Genomic DNA, 23,537 nt, shown 5'->3' with positions numbered 1-23,537 from the left:
ATAATATATATTTTGTTAAGAGCTTTTATAACTCGGTAATTAACTCCCTTGGTCTAGAGGAGTTGGTTTAGAATCCTGTCTAAGAATTCTAAGGGATTTTTAGCTAAAGACAAATTAGTTGGTATCGTACAGTCCCCCCCCCCTTCTACAAACTCAGTTTTTTCATTCTGTGTGACAAACAAACCATCCAGATAATACATGCAATTGATAGACATGCAGACTATGTAAATAGAATGAACTGTCCTATCAGTGCATTAATTAGATTTCTATGAATCCAAGTAACTTGGCCATGACGGAATATTGACATATTCTGTCATGACACATGAGAAAGTGATATATTTTATTAATAGATATATAATGAAGCAAATATGTTAGGTTTAGATTATAGTTAACATTCAAACTAATTAATAAGAACATTTTAATCACTTAGATAATTTTTTATTAAAGAATAAATTTTTTCCCCTGTTTTTGATACCAGGATATTTTTTCCATTAATTTTTATGCAGGGCTGAAACATTAGAAAAAATGTGGACAGAATTCCCACCTGATGTATCATCAGTCATGTTGATTGTTGAGGATCGTGAATCATTCATTGGAAGAGAAGTAAATTTTCATTTATTTTTACATAATTACTTATTGAAATCTTTAGGTAATTTTTTTAAAAAATAATATAAATGGATGAGTGCTTAACAGATAAATAGCTTATTTCACTTACAAAGGGTACACCAACTACTGTTGGTAACAGTTAAGTAAAAAAGTGAAAAGGGGTGATATTAGAAGTAAATGCTTATTAAATAATGTTCATTGTACATCTAACTATATATGGTTGAGTCTCACTGTAGCAAACTGATAAGGGCTACAAGAATAATTGTTATAGTATTTGTCTTTTAGCATATCATTGTATCTATGTGGCTTTCATCTCGACTTTGTCATCATCGAATTTGTCTAAAAAACAGATAGACTAGCCAGAAAAACACATGCAATTTACAGACATAATAGTCTCGTGGGGTTTGTTGCTTCAGCTTGAGTTCCAAACATCTAGCCATCATCATCAAATTTCTGATACATATCTTCATAAGGTGTATAGGACACTATGCTGGTACTTAGTCTGCACTATTACTAGCTTCTTATTAACAGTTTTCCTCCATATTAATCTGGTGACTTGAGGATCCCCAGTATCATTAAATCTTATATTTTGGTCTTCTAATGCAATTCTAATTGCATCAATTGTGCCTAGATCTTTGTTTTCTTCTGGATCTTTTCCTATAGCTTCAAACATCTATTTTGCTAACCTTTGCTCTCCTATTCTGTTTAAGTGATCATACTACTTTAGATTATCCCTAAATTAACTAATCACATTCCTGAATGCTCAAGTTCCTTAATGGCAAATTGATACCTTCTTCTTTTTCTGGACTGCCACTTCTTGGATCCATCATGAAGTGTGGATTTTTCTCTCCACAAACAACTTCACCATATGCTTCCCTGGCTTAGTCATTATTTCCTTCATGAATTTTCCATTGAGTTTTCAAAGTTTGGTTTGATTTCAAACTCTTCCATTTATTTCTGCAGTAATGTTTGAGTCTACAGTTTGCTTCTGACAGCTATTAATTTGATTATCGTTAAACTTTTGTACATTTTTTCTTTTCAATATGATATTCATATTTATCTTGTTCAAAACTAAAAAGTGATCATTTCTTATTTCATATCCTTTTTATACTATCTTTCCTGAATCCACATGAAGATATCAATAGTATTAGTCAATGAAACTTTTTTTCTTACTTGTGTCATCTCTTTATGTTGGCAGACAGTTGCTGGCCTGGTTGTCCATACGCTAACCACATAAAAACCTGGTTGTCCACATTTTTATGTGGTTAGTGTATCTGCTCTCCAGCCAAAAGGCTGTTGGTTTGAATCTTGCTGTGGGTATGGATGTTTGTGACTGTCTGTGAAAATCTAGTAGTGGTAGTGGGCGGTTGATGGTGTTGATGTAGATGATGATGGTAGTTGCGGTTGGTGGAGACAGAGTTGTTTAGTAGGTGCCCTCCCTTGATGAGTCTTTGGACTCACTGGAGGTGTCATGTAATAATAATAATAATAATAATAATAATATAGTATTAGTGATGAATACTCCAAGTCCTAAATAGAAATCCATCATTTACTCGCCATTATTATTAGTTTTGCTCTTTTCTCCAAATTTTCCCAAAACATTGCTGTATATCTGGTATTCATTTCTGCTTTGGTGTTTAGATCTCCAACATGGTCCACTTTTCCTTTTTCCTTATGTTAATTGCTAAGTAGGGTCTTCTGTAAGCCTCATTGTTCAATTTCCTATTTGAAATTTGCCCACACAATCTTGCTTGAAATTGTCTGCCATTCAAGCAGTTTAGCTTCATGTTTAGTGTTGAATGCTATAGTTACTCTTTCCTTTCACTGATCGCTATTGCAATTTAATTTAATATTTATAAATATATTTCATGATTACATTTTATAAGGAGACTCTCACCTGTTTTAAGCAAATTTACCAGTCATAATTGGTATTACCATCTTGATAGACCAATTTAATGCTTGTCAGTTCCATTTCTGTTCATACTTTTCATTTTGATAATGCAACCTTCGGTTCAGCTGATGTTGAATTTTGTTCGAGTAGCCAACTTTTTTTCTGTTTGTCTGCCCTAGTTCCCTGACATAAAGATGGCCCTTTGTAACTAAGCCTCACTCCATTTGCATGATGTTTTGTCTTTTGTACCATTATTTATTTACCTTTTTAAAAAAAAAAAAAAAAAAAAAAAAAAAAAAAAACAGAATATAGTTTTGTTGGCTAAGTCCCAGATTGCTAGCCTATACTCATTTATTCATTATTCAGGTAGATACCTACCAAGTGCACCACAAGAAGGTTTTATGTTGATCCCATACACGAGAGGTCGAGTGACCTATAAGCACATCAGTGATTATTAGTGATTACAAGCCCATGTGTGAGGTGCAGATGAGGACTGAGACAGAAGTTTATTGATATTTTTTTTGAAGAGCTGCAGGTTGTAGTTGTTTAGGAATACTCCATAAGGAAGGCTGTTCCAGAGAACAGAGGTTGTGGAATAAAAGAGGAAGAGGAGAAGCAGGTTCATGTGTTTGTAGTTGCACAGTAAAAGGATGCTGGGCAGCTGCTGCTCTTGTATTAATTGGTGCAACAGAAAGTGGAGGAATGATAATTGCCAATTTGTTGGAGCAGTGACCATGGAAGTACCTGTGGTTCTATCAGGATAATGATAGAACAGCATACCATAGCCCATCTTTCATTTTTTGTGGTAATATACTCTCCTCTTGGTATTTGCCTTTTTGTGTTCTTTACCACTGAGTTGTTCTCATCATATCATTTATTGAATACTATCATTATCAATATAACATCCTATACTTATTATTTAGTAAGATCTCATTTTTGTTTTCTTTGTCTCAGTGATGTCCATGTGGTACTTTTCCAGTTCTTCTACAAGTTCAGTTTCCTTTCCATTAATACTCCGTATATTAAGTTCCTATTTTCAGTTCTTCTGATGTTGTGTTTATTCTTCTTCTTCTAGATGTTTGAGTTGAAGTTTGTTTCAGTAGCAGACTTTTCATTGTTCGCCCTGGTTCCTTGATGAAAACAGCAGGGACATTATTTAACTGGACAAAGCACCAGCCAGCATGAAATCTCATTATGTTATACCATCATATGTATTTGTAGTTTAAGCCAATAGAGAGTACAAGTTGATCGCCTAAGTCCCTAATTGTGAGCTCGCCCTCATTTATTCACCACTCAGTGGATATCTGTTAATGGGACACATCATGTGAAGGTGAGGATTGGACATCAGGTCAGAAGGCCCAATTGGTTCTCCAGCATTTCTTCCTTACAGGTAATGTGGAAATCTCCTCCCAGTTATTTGACTTTGACCCTTTTTTTTCTGTTTTCTTATTGAACAGCTGTTTAAAGAAAACTGTTAATCCTTTCCACATTATCCCAATCTCAATGGATTTGATGAGCAGGGTTCCCCACTCCTCCCCTTATGGGAAATTGTTCGTAACAGCTCTCTCCAGATTTTATAAGATATAAAAAAAAGGATCGTTAGGACTTTAGAAAAGTTTATTTAGATTGTGCTACTCTACTTTATTCACAAATGGCTGACGTGTTGAGTCTGTTACATTACTTCTGCCATTTTCTTAATTTGACTTTTGCCCAAGTATTAAGCATTATTAACCAAGTCTTTTGCCCTTAATACTTTTATTTAAATGGTATCTGATTGTTTTACCATTTATATTTATAATGGTATAAGCAAAACCATCAAATATCATTAGTTTCATGCAATAATAAAATATTATTCTATCAGCTAAATCCCAAATTTCCAGCCCATTCTCATTTGTAATTTCTGATGCCATGTCTCTTCTCCAGGGAGGATTTCTAGTAATGGGATTCATTACAAGATGACAAGGATTTGTGAGAAATAGGACAGCAGTCCCAATTAGTTCTTTGCATTTCCCTTACAGGCTATGTGAAGGTCTCTTCTTAGTTATCTTTTTTAAGCAGTCCTCATTAAAATTATTAAAGCTATTCTTTCATTTTCGTTCATCATTTTATTTGCCACATAGCAAAAGAATTTGAGATTCCCTTGCTCTGCTTGGTTGGTTAATTGTCATAATCTGATTTTGCTTTCTTACCGTAATCTTACCATTTTCTTGAGGGTTCATATTAGGGAATTAATGATGATGATGACCATTTTATACTGCTCCTGAGTTTACTCGTATTTTTCATTATATTTCTTCCACATGTATTATTTTTATTAAACACTTGATTAATGATACTGGTTATCCATATCTAAATTATCTTTCTAATTTTGTAATAGAAAAGTATTGTTTCATGCAACTACCCCTTGGACCATTTTCCATCTATTGTTCCAAGCAGCTTTCTGAGTTTGTCATAATTAACTACTCTGTTTTACTACCCTTTTTTAACTGAAAACTCTCCATGCTTAGCCACTGCTGATTACAACTCTCTTCACTATCCTCTCCTCAACTCATGTCTGTTATGGCTCATTCATAGCTGCCAAGCTATTTTCTCTTTATTTTCACTCTCTTCCTGACACTATACATGGCGTCTTTAATGTTCATTGCTGCTAACATTATTTTGTCTGATTCATATGAAGTACACTGATTAGGAGTCTACGTCATATGAAGTACACTTCTAATCAGTGAATCATACTGTACTATCTTTTTTTCTTCTTGTCATGGTCTTTCATGACCTCCTTTCCCTTCCTCTCATACTCTGTTTAGTGTAGGACACAGATAAGCATGCTGTTTCTTTCATCTCTTATACCTCTCCAGTCTTCTTGTCCTTAACCAGATCTTCTTCCTACTGTTTGTCTCACTTTAAGGCTGGGTCCACTCATGTGCACTGCTTCCTCCATCTTGCATGGTCTAGGTCAATTTTACTATTGACATTTGGTGTGCGTATGTCTTTAGTTAGGTGATCAAGCCAACATGCCATTGGCCATCTGCATTAAGCCTCATGGCCAATTTTGCTAGTCTTCACTATGTACACATGGCCGTACCATCTTAGGTGTGTTTCTTGCATCTTCTCTGTTATTGGTGCGATGCCAAGGATCTTATATATATCTATGTTTGGTATTCAGTTGAGCCTGGTGACACCAAATGTCCATATCAGCATTCTCATTTCTATGGTATGGAGAATTTGCTCGTGTTTCTTTGTTGTTGGCCAGCATTCTGCTCCATACTTGGTTACTGGTCTAACGACTATTCTATAGATCTTTGATTTTAAATATAGTGGGATCTTCTTATTGCAAAGAACTCCAGTGACTAGTCACCACTTCATCTAGGTAGCGTTGGCTCAGGCTTTAGCATCTATTGTTGTTTTGCCATTGGAGCTAATGCTGGATCCTAGGTAATTGAACTGGGTGCATATGTTCAGCTCTATGCCATTTATTGTGTGTCATTGGTTTGTTCACCTCCTTGCATATTCTGTCTTCTTGGTGTTAAGTCTCATTCCACACTCATATAAACGGGTTTTCCATTTCTGCACAAGATGTTGAAGTTCATTTTGCAATGTAGTGCTAAGTATTATGTCATCAGCATATAATAGTGCTCAGCGATGTAGCTTCTGAATATTCTTGGTTACAGTGTCCATACAAAGGATGAAGAGCAGGGTGATGACATAACAGATCCTTGGTGAACTCCTACCTTTATTGGGAAGATGTCAGAGTTTCCTGCTGCGCAGCATACTGTGCTCGTGACGTTTTGATATAGCATTAACCTTCATCATCCTTAACCACATCACTCATCACTTTTCTTCCCTATGTACATATGCACATGTTCATTGACATGAAAATAAACAATGGAAGACTTATGTGAGAATTTTTTGTTTCATAGAATTTTTTCTCAAGTGCCAAGGGTATCATCAGTATAAAATCCAAATTAAACAAGCATGAGTAACAAAGTAAGGATTCAACAATGAGGATATGTGAGCTACACATAAATTATAATGTTAATTATGTCTGCCTGCATTCCTGCTCTTCTCAATACACACATCCATGTATGTGTGTGTTTATTATGCTTGTGCGCACACACACTTCCCTTCAGTTTCATCTTTATTTGCTCTGTGTACTGTTTTGTACTTCACTGGGAGGAATAGGGATTATAATGGGGGGGGGATTAATAATTTTGAACATGTATTTTTGTTTGTTTGTTATATTATCATATACATTTATTATTTTTAGGTTATACTCGACATGTTGCCTGTCAGTACTCCACCAATTCGTTTGTTGTTATCGGATAACATACTTCTACTTAAAGAAATAAGTCACCAAGTTGACCTCACAGTACTTCATCCAATACTACTTAAAGTTTCAAGAGACAATCAAATAACATTTGTTGAAAAGTAAGTTTACTGAATTTTGAAAAATTGGATTTGTCTGTTATATGCAAGTGTAGCTATTAATTAACAAGACTGGTTCCAAAAATGTGGTTTATTATTACAATTGTACAACTTAATTGTTATCCCTTCAACATACTCCCCCTCCTCTATCTATACATCGTTCCATTGTTGGAAGCAGTGCTGCAAGTCATCAGTGTTATCTGCTTCAGTAGTGCTTCCGTGTTCTCCTTTACCTCATTCACTGACTGAAAATGGGTGCCCTTCAATGCGGAATTCAACTTTGGAAAAAGGTAAAAGTCGCATGGAGCTAACTCCGGTGAGTAAGGTGGATGGTCCAACACTGGGATCTTCTTATCAGCCGAATACTGCTTTACAGACAGTGCACTGTGGGCTGGAGTGTTGTCTTGATGGAGAATCCAAGTGTTGTTCTTCCACAGATCGGGTCTCTTCTTCCTCACTTGTTCTCTCAGCTTGGTCAGAACCTCAAGGTAATAATGTTGGTTAACTGTCTGATCCTCTGGTACCTATTCAACCATTACCACGCCTTTTGATATTAAAAAAAAAAGGTCTTCAGTTTTTACTTGCTCATTCTTGCGTTTTTCATTCTCGGTGATGTGGAAGTTTTCCAATGCATCGATTGCCTCTTTGTTTCTGTATCATACTGGAAAATCCATGTCTCATCACATGTTGATGATCTTCTCCTGCAAGTCTGGCTCCGTTGTCAGCCATTACAGTGCAAATTTGTTTTCAGATGTCTTTCTGCTCCTGACACAAGTTTTTAGGAACCATTTTGGTGCAGACTTTGTTCATGTTCGTTGCTCATGCAGAATATGTCGTACAGTCTCCTTATCAATTTGCACCATGCCTGCTATCTTCCGAATGCTTAATTGGTGATCATTGCGATTGCGGACAATTTCATTAATTTTCACAATGTTTTGTTCGGTTCCTGCAATGACAGGGCAACCCAGTTGTTCATCATCTTCACCATTTTCTTGCCCTTCAGCAAAGGTTTGTGTCATTCAAACATTCGTGCACATGACATCACATTATCACCGTATTATGTCATCAGCATACACCTCCTGCAACAGTTTCAAACACTCGGTTGGCGATTTCTTCAATTTCACAAGAAATTTGAGATTAATGCACTGCTCGAGTTAATCGCCAGGAGACATTATTCTGGCAAAACGACTTCACACATGTTTCTTTTCTAACTGCCTACAGACTAACTACGAGCAACAGCGAACAGTGCTTATCTCGACTGCTTCTAAAACCTTCAGGGTCATTCATGGCGCAAGCTCATCCCACTGCTACGAGTACACGATTCACAGCACACCTTATCTCATTATTTAATAGCCACACCTCTTATACTGAAAAAAGTATGTTATTAATAATAATGCCATGAAATAAAATATCCTGTTATAAAAGCCATTAATATATATTTTTTCTCTAAAAAAAATGATTTTCAAAATCATACTCAAGTAATAATCTGAATGAGACTTCTGATAACTTACTACAGATTGTTTCTGATTATCACTAATAGATATTAAAACCTAAGTATGTAATATGCACCGTTTATAAAACCTGGTCTTGCCATTTGCATTTTTTATAGGCGTTAAATTTTCTTCTGAGATTTTATTTTATAATGAAATACAGTTAAAAATTGCACTTTTAATGTTGTAAAAATAAAAGATCTGGTAATGTTGGAGTCTTGACAAGTAACAACCTGATTTGGAAGAAAATTGTAGATAGGAAGTTAGTAATGATGTAAATTTTTCATGTAGTATTATCATATCCTGTACACCCCTTGAGGGTACATGGCAGGAATTTGATGATGATGATGAAATAAACATTAGTCTATTTTTAATTATTAATAAAAAAAATTTCTTACATTAATTACAAATCAGAATTTTATGTGTCATGTTATTTTATTTCGTAAACTATAAATGTAAAAGATATTTCCTTAAACTATATATTAATAAAGAATTTATGATAATAGTTGGAAAATTCTTATGTGTGCTATAAGCAAAGATATGAGTGCATTTATGAATATTAATATTTTATTTTCAGCAACTATTCAGTAGTTTGGGAGGAGGTGTGACTGATTGTGAGTGAATAAGATGTGTATGGGGAATTTAGTTGATAAGGCTGTGAGACCTGATAATATATCATAGAAGTAATTAGTTCACCTGATGATGATAATTACTTCTGTTTATCAAAAGCCTACTTTCACTGGATGCTACATTCAGTAGCAGCCTGCGCCATTCCTCACAGAAGATTGAAATTAGCAAAATTTCATTACAACATGCTCACACTATATATTCTACACCACAACAACTAGAGGAAGAACTTTTAAACATCAAATGATATATGAAACTCATTGGCTTCTCATAGCAGACCATGCAACATCTTTTTGATTCCTATAATCCTAACTGAAATAACAAAGAAACAGCATGTAGAGGCCCTATCCCATATATTTCTGGCATCTCAGAACCAATTTCTAGAATTCTGTGTAACACTAGAAGTATAATCTAGTGTTCCATTTATTCTTACCAACAAACTACCATCTTTTAAAGATGATGTTTCCCTCTTGCTCTTCCTAACATCTACCAAATTCCTTGTGACAGTCACTTTTTTTACTTCAGCCAAATTGGACATTCAGTGAAAAAAGAAAATACAAGAACACCAGTCTTGTATTGAACACCATCATCAACAGGAAATCTAATAAATCTGACCTTGTACATCATGGAATAGATGCAGACCACAATATCCTATGGTCTGAAATGCACTTACTCCATCGTTGTTGCTTAAATTTGAACTTTTATGTAAAGAAAGCGCTGAAGCCTTAACTCTCCAAATTTGAATGAGAACGCCTGCCTCTCACTATCTAAGATATGGGAGAGTCTTATTCTAATCACATCGTTAAATTTTTTAAATTAATAATAGTTAGTTAATAACTAATAATACACTGCTTCCCAGTTATACCGTGGTATTGTTTTATGTATAACATCATGCAGCTCTTACTGTTTGAAATCAGTCCATTGTTTGTATTCTACTATTGACTAATGTTGCCACTGATGATGACCTGTAATTTTCAGGCTGAAATATATGGCCTTGGAAGAAATTGAAGAGGTTTTTAATAGAATGGTGGGAGATGGAAGGAGAACAACAGGTCATCCCTGGAGACTGTGAACAAAGGAGTGAGACGTAAGTTTTATGCATGGAGAGTAGTTAATGATATTGGCATGTATTTCCTGAGAGTGTGATGTCTGCAAAGAATATGAATGTGATGAGCTATATGTATGACAGTAAGCCTTCCCACGATGAGGCTTTGACTCAGTTGAATATAAGAATAATAATAATAATTTTGGGCAAATCTCATGGCCCATCTTCTCTGATTAAAAAAGAAAGAAGATATACAAACATTAAATGTGTAATAGTAACTTATATTCACATAATAATGAAGGTTTAAAAAATATTATTGATATGGTAAGTTTAACAAGCCCTATTTCATAAATCTGGAAAAACCTTTGGTTTCCTTTTTTGTTTTAAATTCAGTTTATGATGAAGTGCTTCACAGCTTTCTTTGTGCAGGCAAAGAAATGGCTGACCTCCTGGCATCATTCTTCTCTTCCACCTCTTGTGTAAATGACCAAGGCAAATCACCTTTTAGTATAGCATATACTTCTTTCATGGTTCTGATACAATCCCTCCAGCCATAGGTCTGAATTGTCAGCTATGCTGGTCCTGAGCACGGATAAAAATAGGGGGGATTGAGATGGTGCCATACCTCCCCGTAAAAGGGGCTCACGGCTGTTGAATCACCATACGAAATGAATGAATGAATGGTTCTTGTAACATAAATGAGTTACCAGACATATACAGTGAATTCTGGTTAATTGTGGCACATTGGGATTAGAATAATTTGTCTCGATTAAGCGACTGCCCCAATTTTATGGAATACCTTTATTAAACATGATTTTCTTTAAAAAAAAAACTAAACGTGCACATGTGTCAGTATCTCTAAAGAGATTAATTATGCATAGGTATCTCTCAAAGAAGCATATTTTCCCTAACAATTACGAGGGTAGTCTGAAAAGTTCTTAGCCTCGACCATAGATGGCAACACTATCACAAGATTTTTTTTTCTAACTTGGTACATCTGTCATAAGCATCCATGTGAAATTGCAAATCATTCTATCAAGTAGTTTGTTTTATATAGCTGTCTGAAGAAAGTGTTGTTTGTATCCCTTGAAATGGATAAAATTGAGTATCGTGCTGTTATAAAATTCTTTGTAAAAGAAGGTTTAACGCCAAAAGAAATTCATTGGACGTTCATAAAAAGTTTATGGGCACTCTTCTCCTTTGTTTTCAACAATTAAGAAATGGGCTGTACCAACCTTCAAGATTATCCACGTGAAGGACATCCAACCAGAAATCATTGATCAAGTGCACTATATAGTATTGGATGACCGGTGAGTCAAAGTGCATGAAATTGCCGAGACTATAGGCATTTCAAAAGAACGTGAACGTATAGGATATATTTTGCATGAAAAATTGCAAATGAAAAAGCTTTGCGATAGGCGTTGTGCTTGTTCACAGCAGATCAAAAATGCACTCGCATGAAAATCTCTGAACAGTGCTTGGAGTGTTTTAACAAGAATAAAACTGATTTTGTGTGTCGATTTATTACTATGGATGAGACTTGAATTCACTATTACACACCAGAATCCAAACAGCAGTCAAAACAGTGGACAGAAGCAAGTTGTTCAGTGCCAAAGAAGACAGTCAGTTCCATCAGCAGGAAATGTCATGGCATCGGTGTTTTGGGATGCTAAAGGCATTTTGTTTATTAATTATCGTGAAAAAGATAAAACGGTAACCGGGGAACATTATCCCGATCTTTTAACCAGACTACACGAAAAAATTCATGAGAAAAGACCCGGTTTGTAGAAGGAAAAAATCATCTTTCATCTGGACAATGCACCTGCACACAAAGGTGTTTTGGCAATGGGAAAATTACGGGATCTGCACTATGAATTGTTGGAAAATCCACCCAGTTCCCCTAGATTTGGCTCCCTTTGACTTCTATCTCTTCTCAAAACTAAAACTCTTCCTCGCTGGTCAGTGTTTTTCTTTGAATCAAGAGGTGATTGCAGCTGTAGAGGGATATTTTGCAGATCTTACTGAGAACCACTACATGAATGGGATAATGGTGCTGGAGCATCACTGGAATAAATGTATTAGTCTTAAGGGAGATAAAAAATAATTTTGAAATTATATATTCGTTTTTTCATTGTTAATCCAAGAACTTTTCAGACCACCCTCATATTTTGGAGAAATTTATTGAGATTTATCTAGACTGCAACTGAACAAAATCAGCACAGGTATTTAATTCAGATAAAGGACAGCCTTTGCCTTCTTGCATAAAGTAGCATCTTAATTAAGCAATAAATTTCCTGGCTTTCTGGTTAGTCACTCGCTCATGTTCAAGTATGTCTTCCTCATTACTTTCCTTGTCTTCCATGGCCTTTAGGTATTTTGTTGCAATTTGTTCAACAATTGCATCCTCACAATCTTCATTTTCATTGTAACATTGAAGATTATTGTCAGCACATAAAAATTCTTTGTAGTTTCTGACATGTTGCAGTTCCAGAATGATTTCATTATCATTGATATCTGGGATATTCTGCTCTGAATTCTTAAAACAACAACGAGCAAAGCAGTTTTGAATTGTTTTGCTGCTTATTTCTCAGCATCTATCTGCAACAAATTGTACTGCCTGTTAAATGGTAACCTTTGTGCTGATTTCTTTAGCCATTGAAGATGACGTCACTAGATTTTCTTCAATTATTTCAAGGATGTAGTTTACCAACCTTCTGCGATACGTCTTAAAATATTTTACAATTCCCATGTCCAGTGGTTGTACCAGGGACATGGTATTAGCAGGAAGAAATTCAAGTTGAATGATTTTCAAACAATCTAATTGAGGGTGCACCACATAATTGTCCAGAAGCAAAAGAATTTTTCTTGAATTTCATTGCAATTCTGCATCCCAACTCATTAGCCATTCCTGAAAAATAGCAGAAGTCATCCATGCATTCTTGGTGGAACAATACAGAACTGGAAAACTGTCTGTTCTAAGCTCATTGAGGCGTGGTGCTTTTTTCCAGTAACACAATCCTTTTTTTTTTTTTTTTAACCTGACAGCGCTGCATGTTTATAGCTCAGGGAACTGTCTGGTGTTGCATAGTAAAACAGACTTGTTTCGTCCGCATCATAGATTTCATCAGGACTAAACTTCTGCAGCAATTTGGGTAGCTTAATTGATTTCTATTGTTCAGTAATTGCTAAATTTTATTTCATGTCTGGTTTTCCATCTCGATAACTAGCTTTAATACTCACATGGCCCATCTTTCTAGCTAACGCTTCTGATTTCGTTTTTAACATTTGACCATTAACATGCATGCCTCATCCAGTTATAATAGAGAACTATTGCTTGAGAGCCTCCTCAATGTCTGGATCCTTGCCTTTTCTTTTTGTGATTTTCCCTGTTGTCCATTTCATGATGTCCGTTCTCGCTATTCGTCCTGCTGATCTAACAAAGGTCCGGTTGTAGATTTTGGAGCACCAGTTATCTCTGCCAGCTGATGATGACTGGTATTAGATATTTGGCTTTTTATTTTGTCAAGTAAGGCAGATTTTATCTGCTAACATTAGATCTTTGCTTGGCATCATGACAGGGGCTTTATAAAAAAAAAAAAATTAAATCGCTATACTGTTTGTTATACTTTTTACTAAAAAAAATTAACATACACCTGTTTTAATCAAAAGTACGTTACCTAGCAGTCAAAGTAAGTAGAATCGTTATGCTGTCAAAATAGGCATGTCCTCTCAACTCTTTATCCCAGCACTGACTGAGAGCAACACTCTCTATGCAGCTCACTACACATGTGCCATCTATATCCACTGTCCCGATAAAGTGGCAAGTTGGCCCAAATAAGCAAAGCAACTTTGAGTTATATTCTCGATTTGTTTCTGTTCTTCAATATTTGCCAAATGTTGAAGAACAGAAACTCTTTATCCCAGAACTGACTGACAGCAGCACTCTCTTATGCAGCTCACTACATGTGTGCCATCTACATCCACTGTCCTGATAAAGTGGCAAGGTAGCCCAAATAAGCAAAGCAACTTTGGATTATATTCTTGATTTGTTTCTGTTCTTCAATATTTGTCCCAAATAAATGGCTTCCTCAATTAACGTTATGACTAACCTGAATCTACTGAAAAGAATGTTTAATGATAATAAATTATCTTAACATACATCAAAATTTTAGTCTAAAATAGCATATAAGGGATTCAAACTGGATTTCACCTGCATGGCATGCATGTTAGAAACAGAATGTAACAACACTGGCTTGCTTGGCTGAGTGGTTAGTGTATCAATATCTGCTCTCCAGCCAAAATGCTATGGGTTCAAATCCCATTGGGGGCATGGATGTTTGTGATTGTCTGTGAAAATATTAGTGATGGCATTGGTGTAGATGATGATTGTAGTTGCAGTTCATTGTAGTTGGTGAATTGAGTGGCGGAGACAGAGTTGTAGATTAGGTGCCCTCCCTCGATGAGTCTGGACTCCCTGGAGGTGTCATGTAATAATAATAACAAAACATCTTTAAAAAATTCATTATTTGCAGTTGTTGAGAATAAGAATCTCTTAAGCATGTGCTAAGGAGATGTAATTTTATTCAGCATTTGTTGACACAGTATGATTTCAGAGCTCTTTTTGAATAAACGTTTAAATGCACAATCGCTTCTCTGGATTAGGCATGTCTAGGACCAAAAGTTTCTGTGGGCTGTGTCAACTTCATGCTGAGTAAGAAACAGATTTATGAGCCATCTGGTAATGGATGTAGTATTAATGATCCTAAAGTGCTTTGAAGGATATTCTCAGTAGAATGGCTGGTTTGTCTAGAATTTGACAGATGGCATTTGGTAATTTCCTGGAAGAGATAAGTGAAAGTTTGTCTTTCATGGATGTTAAAAAAAAAAGTAAACAATTTTGGTGGGAAAAATTGTTAGTAAGCCCCCTAAGATGCTTAATAAGCTGGTAGTTTATGGCTTAACCAACCAAATGGTATTCTCTGTTGGCTTAAATGAAAAAAACAGAATGATGGTACAAGAAAATAATTGAAATGCCGTTCCAGCTGGGGCTTCAACCTCTTAAACGAGACTTCTGATATATATCGTGATTGACAAGAAATTATATTCTTGTTTTTATCCTATACTCAAGCATAAGCATGAAGTAACTTCACAAGCTAGTCTACTAATACATAGAGGCTATTGACTTCACACCAAGGCCTTAATATCACATAATGCAAAAACATTATGGGAGCAGTGACTACCCAGAGCAGTTTTCATATATATCGAGGTCTCATCAGTGAGATCTAGATCCAAGACTATGCCAAGGTTAAGTCATTTTGCATATAGAAGTAGGAAAAAAAAGGTGTATCATATTACCATTAAATACTCTAGATGAGAGATGTGAAGAGTTCTTCCTCTTGGTTAAAATAGATATATATTATACTTTACAAGAAATTATATTCTTGTTTTAATCCTACACACAAGCATAAGATAAGCATGAATTAACTTCACAACTAGTCTACTTATCTATAGAGGCTGTAGACTTCATGTAACTTGTCTTATTTTTCCCTTCTCATTGTTTCTGCATAATGAGATACTAAGACAATTGATGATTTTGCAGTGGCTACACTTCATATGTCAGAAGGCCTAGTTAGAGGTTGGAAGTTTATTTTGAACTTGGTTAGACTATAATAAATTTAGTTTAATCCTTTATCCAAGTATAAGCAAACAAAGTTTGCACCTGAAAATATCTTCAGGACTGAGTTAAGGTAGTACATCCCTTGGCAACTCGTAGCAAAGGTGGCCAAGCTCTGATCACTCCTTGTCTCAGTATCGCCGATAATGCAAAGCACATCTCCTTGCAGACATGTATACTGTATGCATTAAGGGAAGGGCCACTACCCATACTGGTTTCTTCCTTTATTGAGGTCTCGTCAGTAGGAGGCAGACCCAGAATGGTGATACTAAGACAGAAGCAATGGAGAGGTCATATTTACCTATACGAGGTGCCAACTGGTGTACCACTTTATTATTATTATTACGGGCAACTCCAAGGAGTCAACAGACTCATCGAGGGAGGGCCTGATATCATGTCAAGAACAACTATTCGACATTCACATAATATCTATCATACCTCGCCTTGAACTCATTCACAGTCATGGCACCCACAACAGACTCTGGCAGCTTATTCCACTCATTCACCACTCTCCAAGTAAAAAACCTTTACTTGGAGAGTGGTTAGCTAGGGTGTTAGAAAACCACACTCTTGCCCAGCTTCCATGTGTGGCCCCTAGTCCTCCCACCACCAGTCCTATTCTCAAAAATATCTTCTGAATTAATCTTATAGAAACCCTTCAGTAATTTGAATGTCTCAATCATATCACCCCTTTTCTGCCTATCAATCAATTTCTGCAACCCACAAATCTTCAACCTGTTCTCATAAGGTTCATTCCATAGACCAGCTATCATCGTGGTCACTCGTCTCTGGATCCTCTCCACTTACTCCCCATCAAGAAGAAAACCTAGATGGGGCCTTATCAAGGCTCGATACAGAGGAACAATAACCTGTTTGTCTCTGCTTGTTAAAGTATTTTTCAGCAACCAAGTGATTCGATGAGCTGATTTAGCCACTTTTGCAATGTGCCTCCTAAACTTCAACTCCCTATCCACCAACACTTCCAAATCCCTGGCCTCATCAATCTCCTGGAGTACGGTTCCACCAATGTGATATGCTGCTGCTAATCTTTTCACCCCAAAATGCATAACCTTACACTTTGCCACATTAAATTGACATCCATTCTCCTTAGCCCAGTCTTCCAAACTATCCAAATCATCTTGCAAAATTTTGACATCCTGTGCACTCACTATTGCTCTACCCAACTTTGCATCATCAGCAAAAAAATTAACACTTCTTCTCAGATCTTTTCCTATATCGTTAATGAACAAATTGAAAAGTAGTGGTCCAAGAACAGAACCCTGCGGCACACCACTAGCCACAAGCCGACTTTTGGACTCCACTCCTGAATAAACCACTCTCTGGTATCTCTCCATCAACCACCCTCCTATCCATCTCACCAACCCTATATCCATCCCCATATGCTGCAGTTTACTGATTAGAATTCCGTGTGGTATCCTGTCAAAGGCCTATGACTAGCAAGGTCCAGTAGAATCACTGTAAATCCATTACCCTTATCCAGTTCAGCCGTCACTGTTATAAAACGTGAGCAAGTTACTGAGGCATGATCTACCCTTCACAAAACCATGCTGTCCCCCATACAGTATCCCATTTTCATCTATCCAATCCTGTATTTTTCTCTTGACTAATTTCTCCAAGACCTTGACAACGATTCCTGATATGCTGATCGGTTGGTAATTTACAACAGCAGTCTTGGAACCTCCTTTATGCAGTGGAACTATTTTCCCCTCTTTCCACCCCCTTGGGACTAACCCAGACCCGAGACTCAAATTAAACAAAATGGTCAAGCACACTGACAATTCTTTAGCCGCTTCACGTACGACACGAGCTGGTATGCCATCCAATCCCACAGATGTATTGACATTGAGGTTTTGTAATAGACTACTCACCTCCACTTCATTCACCACAATTCCCATATAAGCTATTGGTTCATTTATTCCTGCAATGTCACCACCTGGATGATATACTCTTGCAAAGTGCTCGCTCAGTAATTCAACTATATCAACTGTTTCGTTTACCTCCCTACCATCGGCATTCTTTAAAATCATTCTGCTATATACATTTTTTCTTTTACTTGCCACATATCGAAAAAACTGTTTAGGATTCTCTTTAGCCTGCATGGCTAATGTTTTTTCATAATCCGCTTCTTACCACACTCGTTACCCTTCTGGCCTGCACTTTATACTGTTCATGTGCCTGCTGGTCACCTTTCTCCTTAAATTCCCTCCATAGTTGTTTCTTTTTTTGCAGCTCAAGCTTAATGGTGTTATTCATCCATTTAACCCCTACTTGATTTATTATTCGGACTCTAGGTTTACAGTCAGCCATTGCTTCATGCAAACACTTCTTAATCGCCTCCCATGCACTATCAACATCTTAATCACCTCCCTTGCAGTTTTACATGCCATGGCACCGAACCAATCAAACTCCTAAGCTTGTCATACTTACTAACCCGATAATTCCACATGTACCCTGTCTTAATTGTAAATTCCACACCTTTAGCCACCTCCCAGACCCTATGATCAGTCTCACCAATTGGTGGCAACGTGGTCATATTTGTTACAGCCAAATTCTCAGATGCAATTACTAGGTCAAAAACTCTTTGACCCCTAGTATTTTCCGTTACATGCTGTTGCAGATAGTTATCCCTTAATAACCACATAAAATCCAATTCCTTCCTCCCGTGTGTCCTCTCCCATAATAATTACCCTCCTTCCACTCATTTCTCGTATTTGCTTATGCATACTATCTCCACCATCTATTCCATCACCTAGTCTATAGCAGCACCCACCTGTATATTTTGTTCTGATAGTTTCAATCTCATGCCAAATAGCCTCAAATGTGCTCTTTTCTCCATCCTGCAGTTCCACTTCTATTCTCCTTGACTGTAGCTCATCAGCTATCATCAGTAACACTCCTCTCCCCATTTTATTCTTTCTGTCACTCCTGAACACACCATACCCATCACATTCAATCCCACTAGCTATATCATCTTCTGTCAGCCATGTTTCATTAATGCCAATAACCTGTGGCCTGGAAGTGCCAACCAAGGCCAAAAATTTTTCTTTCTTGTTCCTAATACTTCTGGCATTAGTATACATGAATTTCAGAAGCCCATTTGTCCCATCCCTATTTTGATGCCTTATACTAACTATCCCATTCTGATTTGTTGTCCTTCATACTCACTCGGGGCATATTACACACATTCTTACACTCAACTGTCTCCCTAAAGTCTGCATATCTACTCCCCCCCGATAACTCTAGTTTCCCTGATTCTGCACAGCCACCTCATTCAACAGCACCTTTTCAAGTCTCCATACACCAAATCCCTTCAAATGTAAACCATCCATCTTATATTAATCCTTTCGCCCATCGAACTCACTCCACACATCCACAAATTCCATCACCACTCCTCCTGCGTAATCTGTGCATAAAGTCATTAGTCAACCTTATTATTAAATTTCTTTGAATTTAGAGAAAGATGTTGGAAGTTTATTTTGCATTTGGTTAGACTATAATAAATTTAGTTTAATCCTTTATCCAAGTGTAAGCAAACAAAGTTTGTGCCTGAAAATATCTTCAGGACTGAGGCAAGGTGGTACATCCCTTAGCAACTCGTTGCAAAGGTGGACCAAGCTCGTATAGGTAAATATGACCTCTCCATTGCTTCTGTCTTAGTATCACCACTCTGGGTCTGCCTCCCACTGACGAGACCTCAATAAAGGTAGAAACCGGTATGGGTGGTGCCCCTTCCCTTAATGCATAGCAGTATACATGTCCACAAGGAGATGTGTTTTGCATTATGGAAGATATTATGGGAGATATTGAGACAAGTAGTGATCAGAGCTTGGTCCACCTTTGCTATGAGTTGCCAAGGGATATACCACCTTACCTCAGTCCTGAAGATATTTTTAGGTGCAAACTTTGTTTGCTTACACTTGAATAAAGGATTAAACTAAATTTATTATAGCCTAGTCAGAGGGTTGAATTCCAAATGATTGGAGTAAAGCTGTCATAGTATTCTTCTATGAAAAAAAAGGAAATAAAACAATGTGAGAGGTACAGAGGAGTTTCCTTGCTGAGTATTCCTGGTAAGGTTTATGCAAACATGTTAAGAACATGCTAAGAAAAATTATGGTAGGGAAATTCGGAGATGAACAAACTGTGGTCCCAAACAGAGGTTATCACAATCATTTTCACTTTAAGACAAATGTGCTATCTACCAATAATTATCCAGACACTTGAACAATTTACAATTGATACCAACAGGAACCTTAATATCGGGTATATCCACCTTTTGACTTTGATCACCTCCTGCACCTTTTAAGGGAGGCTTTCTACCAATGTGTGGCAGATATCAGGTGGAATTTATCTCCATTTCTCCATCAAAGCACTGAATTCAGTGGCAGATCAAGGACATGCTGCACTGGACTCGATCGCTGCTCCAATTCATCCCACAGGTGTTTGATGGGGTTGAGGTCAAAACCCATTTAACACCCATCTCTTTATACCATTCCATAACAGCTGCAGCTTTCTGGCATGGGGTATTGTCGTCTTGATAGTAACACGAGTGCATTTCATAAAAACTCCACAGCATAGGCAGCACCTGATTATCCAGAATATGAAGGTACTGAGCTGCCTTCATGGAATCACAGACAACGGCCAGTGGTCCCACTCCAAACCAGCTAAATGCATCCCACACCATTATTCCTCCATCACCAAACTTTATTGTGGGTACAACACACTATGGTAACAAGCATTCACCAGGCTGCCTCCACACTCATGCCCTACCATCAGGCTGGAAATAGGTGAACTTCGATTCATCGCTCCTTGGACCAGGCCAGATTAGCTGCCTTGTTTGACGTTGTGATGTTGGCTTGTGTGCCATTGCTCTTCCATGGAAACCCAGTAAATGGAGTTCTTTTTGTAGAGTATTAGTGCTCACCATGGTGTTACTGGCACTCTGGAACTCACCACAGATGGTCTGTGCCCATTGTAGCCAGTTTTTTCATGTCACCCATTTTAACACCACCATCTTGTTCCTGTCAGTCATTTTCGGCAGCTGCCTTGGGTGTTTTCCTGCACCATAATCTATACTTAAGTTGTAAGTCAGCAGTTAGAATTGAAGGAAGTACAGGAAGATGGTTTGATGTAAAATTGGATGTAAGACAAGGTTGCACACACTCTTCATTGTTGTTCATCCTTCATATGGATCACATTATGAAAGAAAGTGTTGTTAATCCTGATACAGAATCAGAGATATCAATCTCAGCTGTTTGCCCTCTGCAGACGTTGTTGATGCATCCACTGCAAGTCTCCAAGATACTTTAGCTAAACTGAATAAAGCTGTAAAAAATTTGGTATTAAGATCAGCAATAAAAAGACCAAAAACTCTGAAAATAAACAGACATTGAAAACATTAACTGCATCCTAAATGGAGAACCTATAGAACAAGTAAAATGTTTTAGCTATTTAGGCACAATTTTTAGGTGAAGATTCAAATTAAATATGGAAATAGACAACAGAATTGGCAAAGCTTATGATAGAAAGTCATCATCATGAAATTCCTGCCATGTACCCTCAAGGGGTGTACAGGATATGATAGTATAATACTACATGAAAAATTTATATCATCACTAACTTCCTATCTACAATTTTCCTGCAAATCAGTCTGTTACCTGTCAAGACTCCAACATTATCAGATCTTATATTTCTATCTTCTAAGGCACTTTTTTACCATATCAATCCATCAATATCTTGGTCTTCGTCTGGGTCTTTTTCCTGCCAATCTGGCACAGAACATTTGTTTTGCTAATCTTTCCTTGCCCATACCACCTGAGATTAGCTCTGCTAACACATTCCTGGATGCTGACATTGTCAAGTTCTTTCTTAATATCCTCGTTTTTAATATGATATTGCCATTGATGCCATCTGTTCATGCTCAGGACTCTCATATCCGCTGTCTCTAGTCTTTGGTCAAGTGTTTTACTTCTGAACCAGCTCTCAGATCCATAAGTTAAAATTGGTTTGAATACTGTCTTATTCCATATAAATTTATTCAGTTGACTTCCTACCATACCAGCTTTGTTGATTCTGTTGTCTATTTCTATATTTAATTTACCATCTTCATAAAAATTGTATCTAAGTAGCTGAAATGTTTTACTTGTTCTATAGGTTCTCCATTCATAATGCAGTTGATATTTTCAATGCTTTTGCCTATTTTCATTGTCTTTGTCTTGTTATTGCTGACCTTCATACCACATCTATTACAACAGTTATTCAATTTAGTCAGGGAATCTTGCAGACTTCTACCGGATTTATTTAGAAATATAACATTGTTTGCATAAAGCAAAGAGCTGACATTAACATCTCCAATTCTGATATCAGTTTAATATCACTTTCCTTACTGAGGAATTTCCTGGTAAGATTTCTGCAAGCATACTTGAGAAAAGGCTAAAAAAATTTAAGTGAAACCTGTGTTCAGACAAATAGTAGTTATAAGAATTGGATTTTCACTTTTAGACCAATAGTTGAGAAATGATGGAAATATAACAAAGATTAACATTTACATTTTAGGCTCTGGAAAAGTTATACAATAACGTTCTAATAAAAATAAAAATAACTGTCCAGAATGTACAATATAAATAAACAGTGTACAGGACATCATATATTTGTAATGACTACATCATCTCCAATCTACTCAACCACATAAGATCAGAGAAATTTCTAATGAAGAAGAAACAGAAGATTCATCACACTTCCATATATTAGCTCTGTTTCCATTAAACTTAAAAAAATACTTAAGGAATATAAAATCAAAGTAATATTTATCCTCTTTTCTCTACTCTGATCCACAACACTTCAAACCTCGACATACCCCACTTCAGTATCTGGGTGTTTATCGGCTATGGTGTGATTGCCAGTCATCTTACTATGGACAGACAGAAAAATCAATTCAACAGTGTATTGAAGAACATGTTGAAGATATTGAATACTATAGGAGTGAAGTCTCAGCTTTATCATCACATGTGCTCTCTTCAGCTGACCCACAAGACACTCTGCAAATGAGACATCAAGTTGTATGGGAAAAATCGGAACTCTAACACTGTTGCTATGATATAATGGAGAGAAAAATCTGGGTGTCTTTGGAAAGGCATTAGATCCTAAATATTAACCCAAGTATCAACCTCTCCGAGTACATCTTAGCCTTCATTAGCCAAACACGAACAATGTTCTGAACAATTAGAAATATTTTAAAATAATATCAGTCTCTTCAATAAATGCATAACAGTTGTTACCTTTTTTCTAATAGTTTACTAGTTGGTATGTTTACACCTGTGTAATTAGGATGAAATTTTGTGTTGTCAAAAATAAATGTAATCATCTTATTCCAGTGTTCTGCTTTATAAACTTTTATTCATATATACAGTGCTTTTTTGGGGGGAAGGGGGGTTATCGACAGTACAGCTTATCAGCACCTTTGTTAAATATTGACATGGCATACAGATGCTATACATTTAGAAATATGTAATCAATAATTTTTTACACATTTACCTAGTATGCAAATAAGCTTAGTTATTTAATGAAATGTACATTTTCACTGCATTTATTTGTTAAGATATTAGTGTTGTATAAAATTTTTTTATATGTGATGTATATAAGTTTTATTAAAAATTATTGTGTACATTTTACTTATTTTTTATGTACTGTACAATAAATATATGTTTAATAAACTGTTTATTCCAAAAACGTTATCACCCTATGAAGTAAAAATATCTGTAAGTG

General features: G+C 36.4%; 1 protein-coding gene across 1 annotated transcript in view; it reads left to right on the top strand.

Annotated features, from left to right (window-relative positions):
• Positions 1-23,537, top strand: part of LOC150103729 (sulfhydryl oxidase 2-like) — a 162,499-nt gene that overhangs the window by 96,114 nt on the left and 42,848 nt on the right. Inside the window, exons 5-6 of the mRNA XM_090397064.1 lie at positions 507-603; positions 6,759-6,919. Of these exons, the coding sequence (XP_090253190.1) occupies positions 507-603; positions 6,759-6,919 (258 nt within the window). The remainder of the gene's footprint in view (positions 1-506; positions 604-6,758; positions 6,920-23,537) is intronic.

This window comes from Typopeltis vanoorti, chromosome 8, assembly GCF_054136105.1.
Source record: "Typopeltis vanoorti isolate ZY-2024b chromosome 8, IOZ_Tvanoo_1.0, whole genome shotgun sequence".
Lineage (NCBI taxonomy): Eukaryota > Metazoa > Arthropoda > Arachnida > Uropygi > Thelyphonidae > Typopeltis > Typopeltis vanoorti.
The sequence above is the reverse complement of the archived record's forward strand: the minus strand, read 5'-3'. Positions and strand labels throughout refer to the sequence as shown.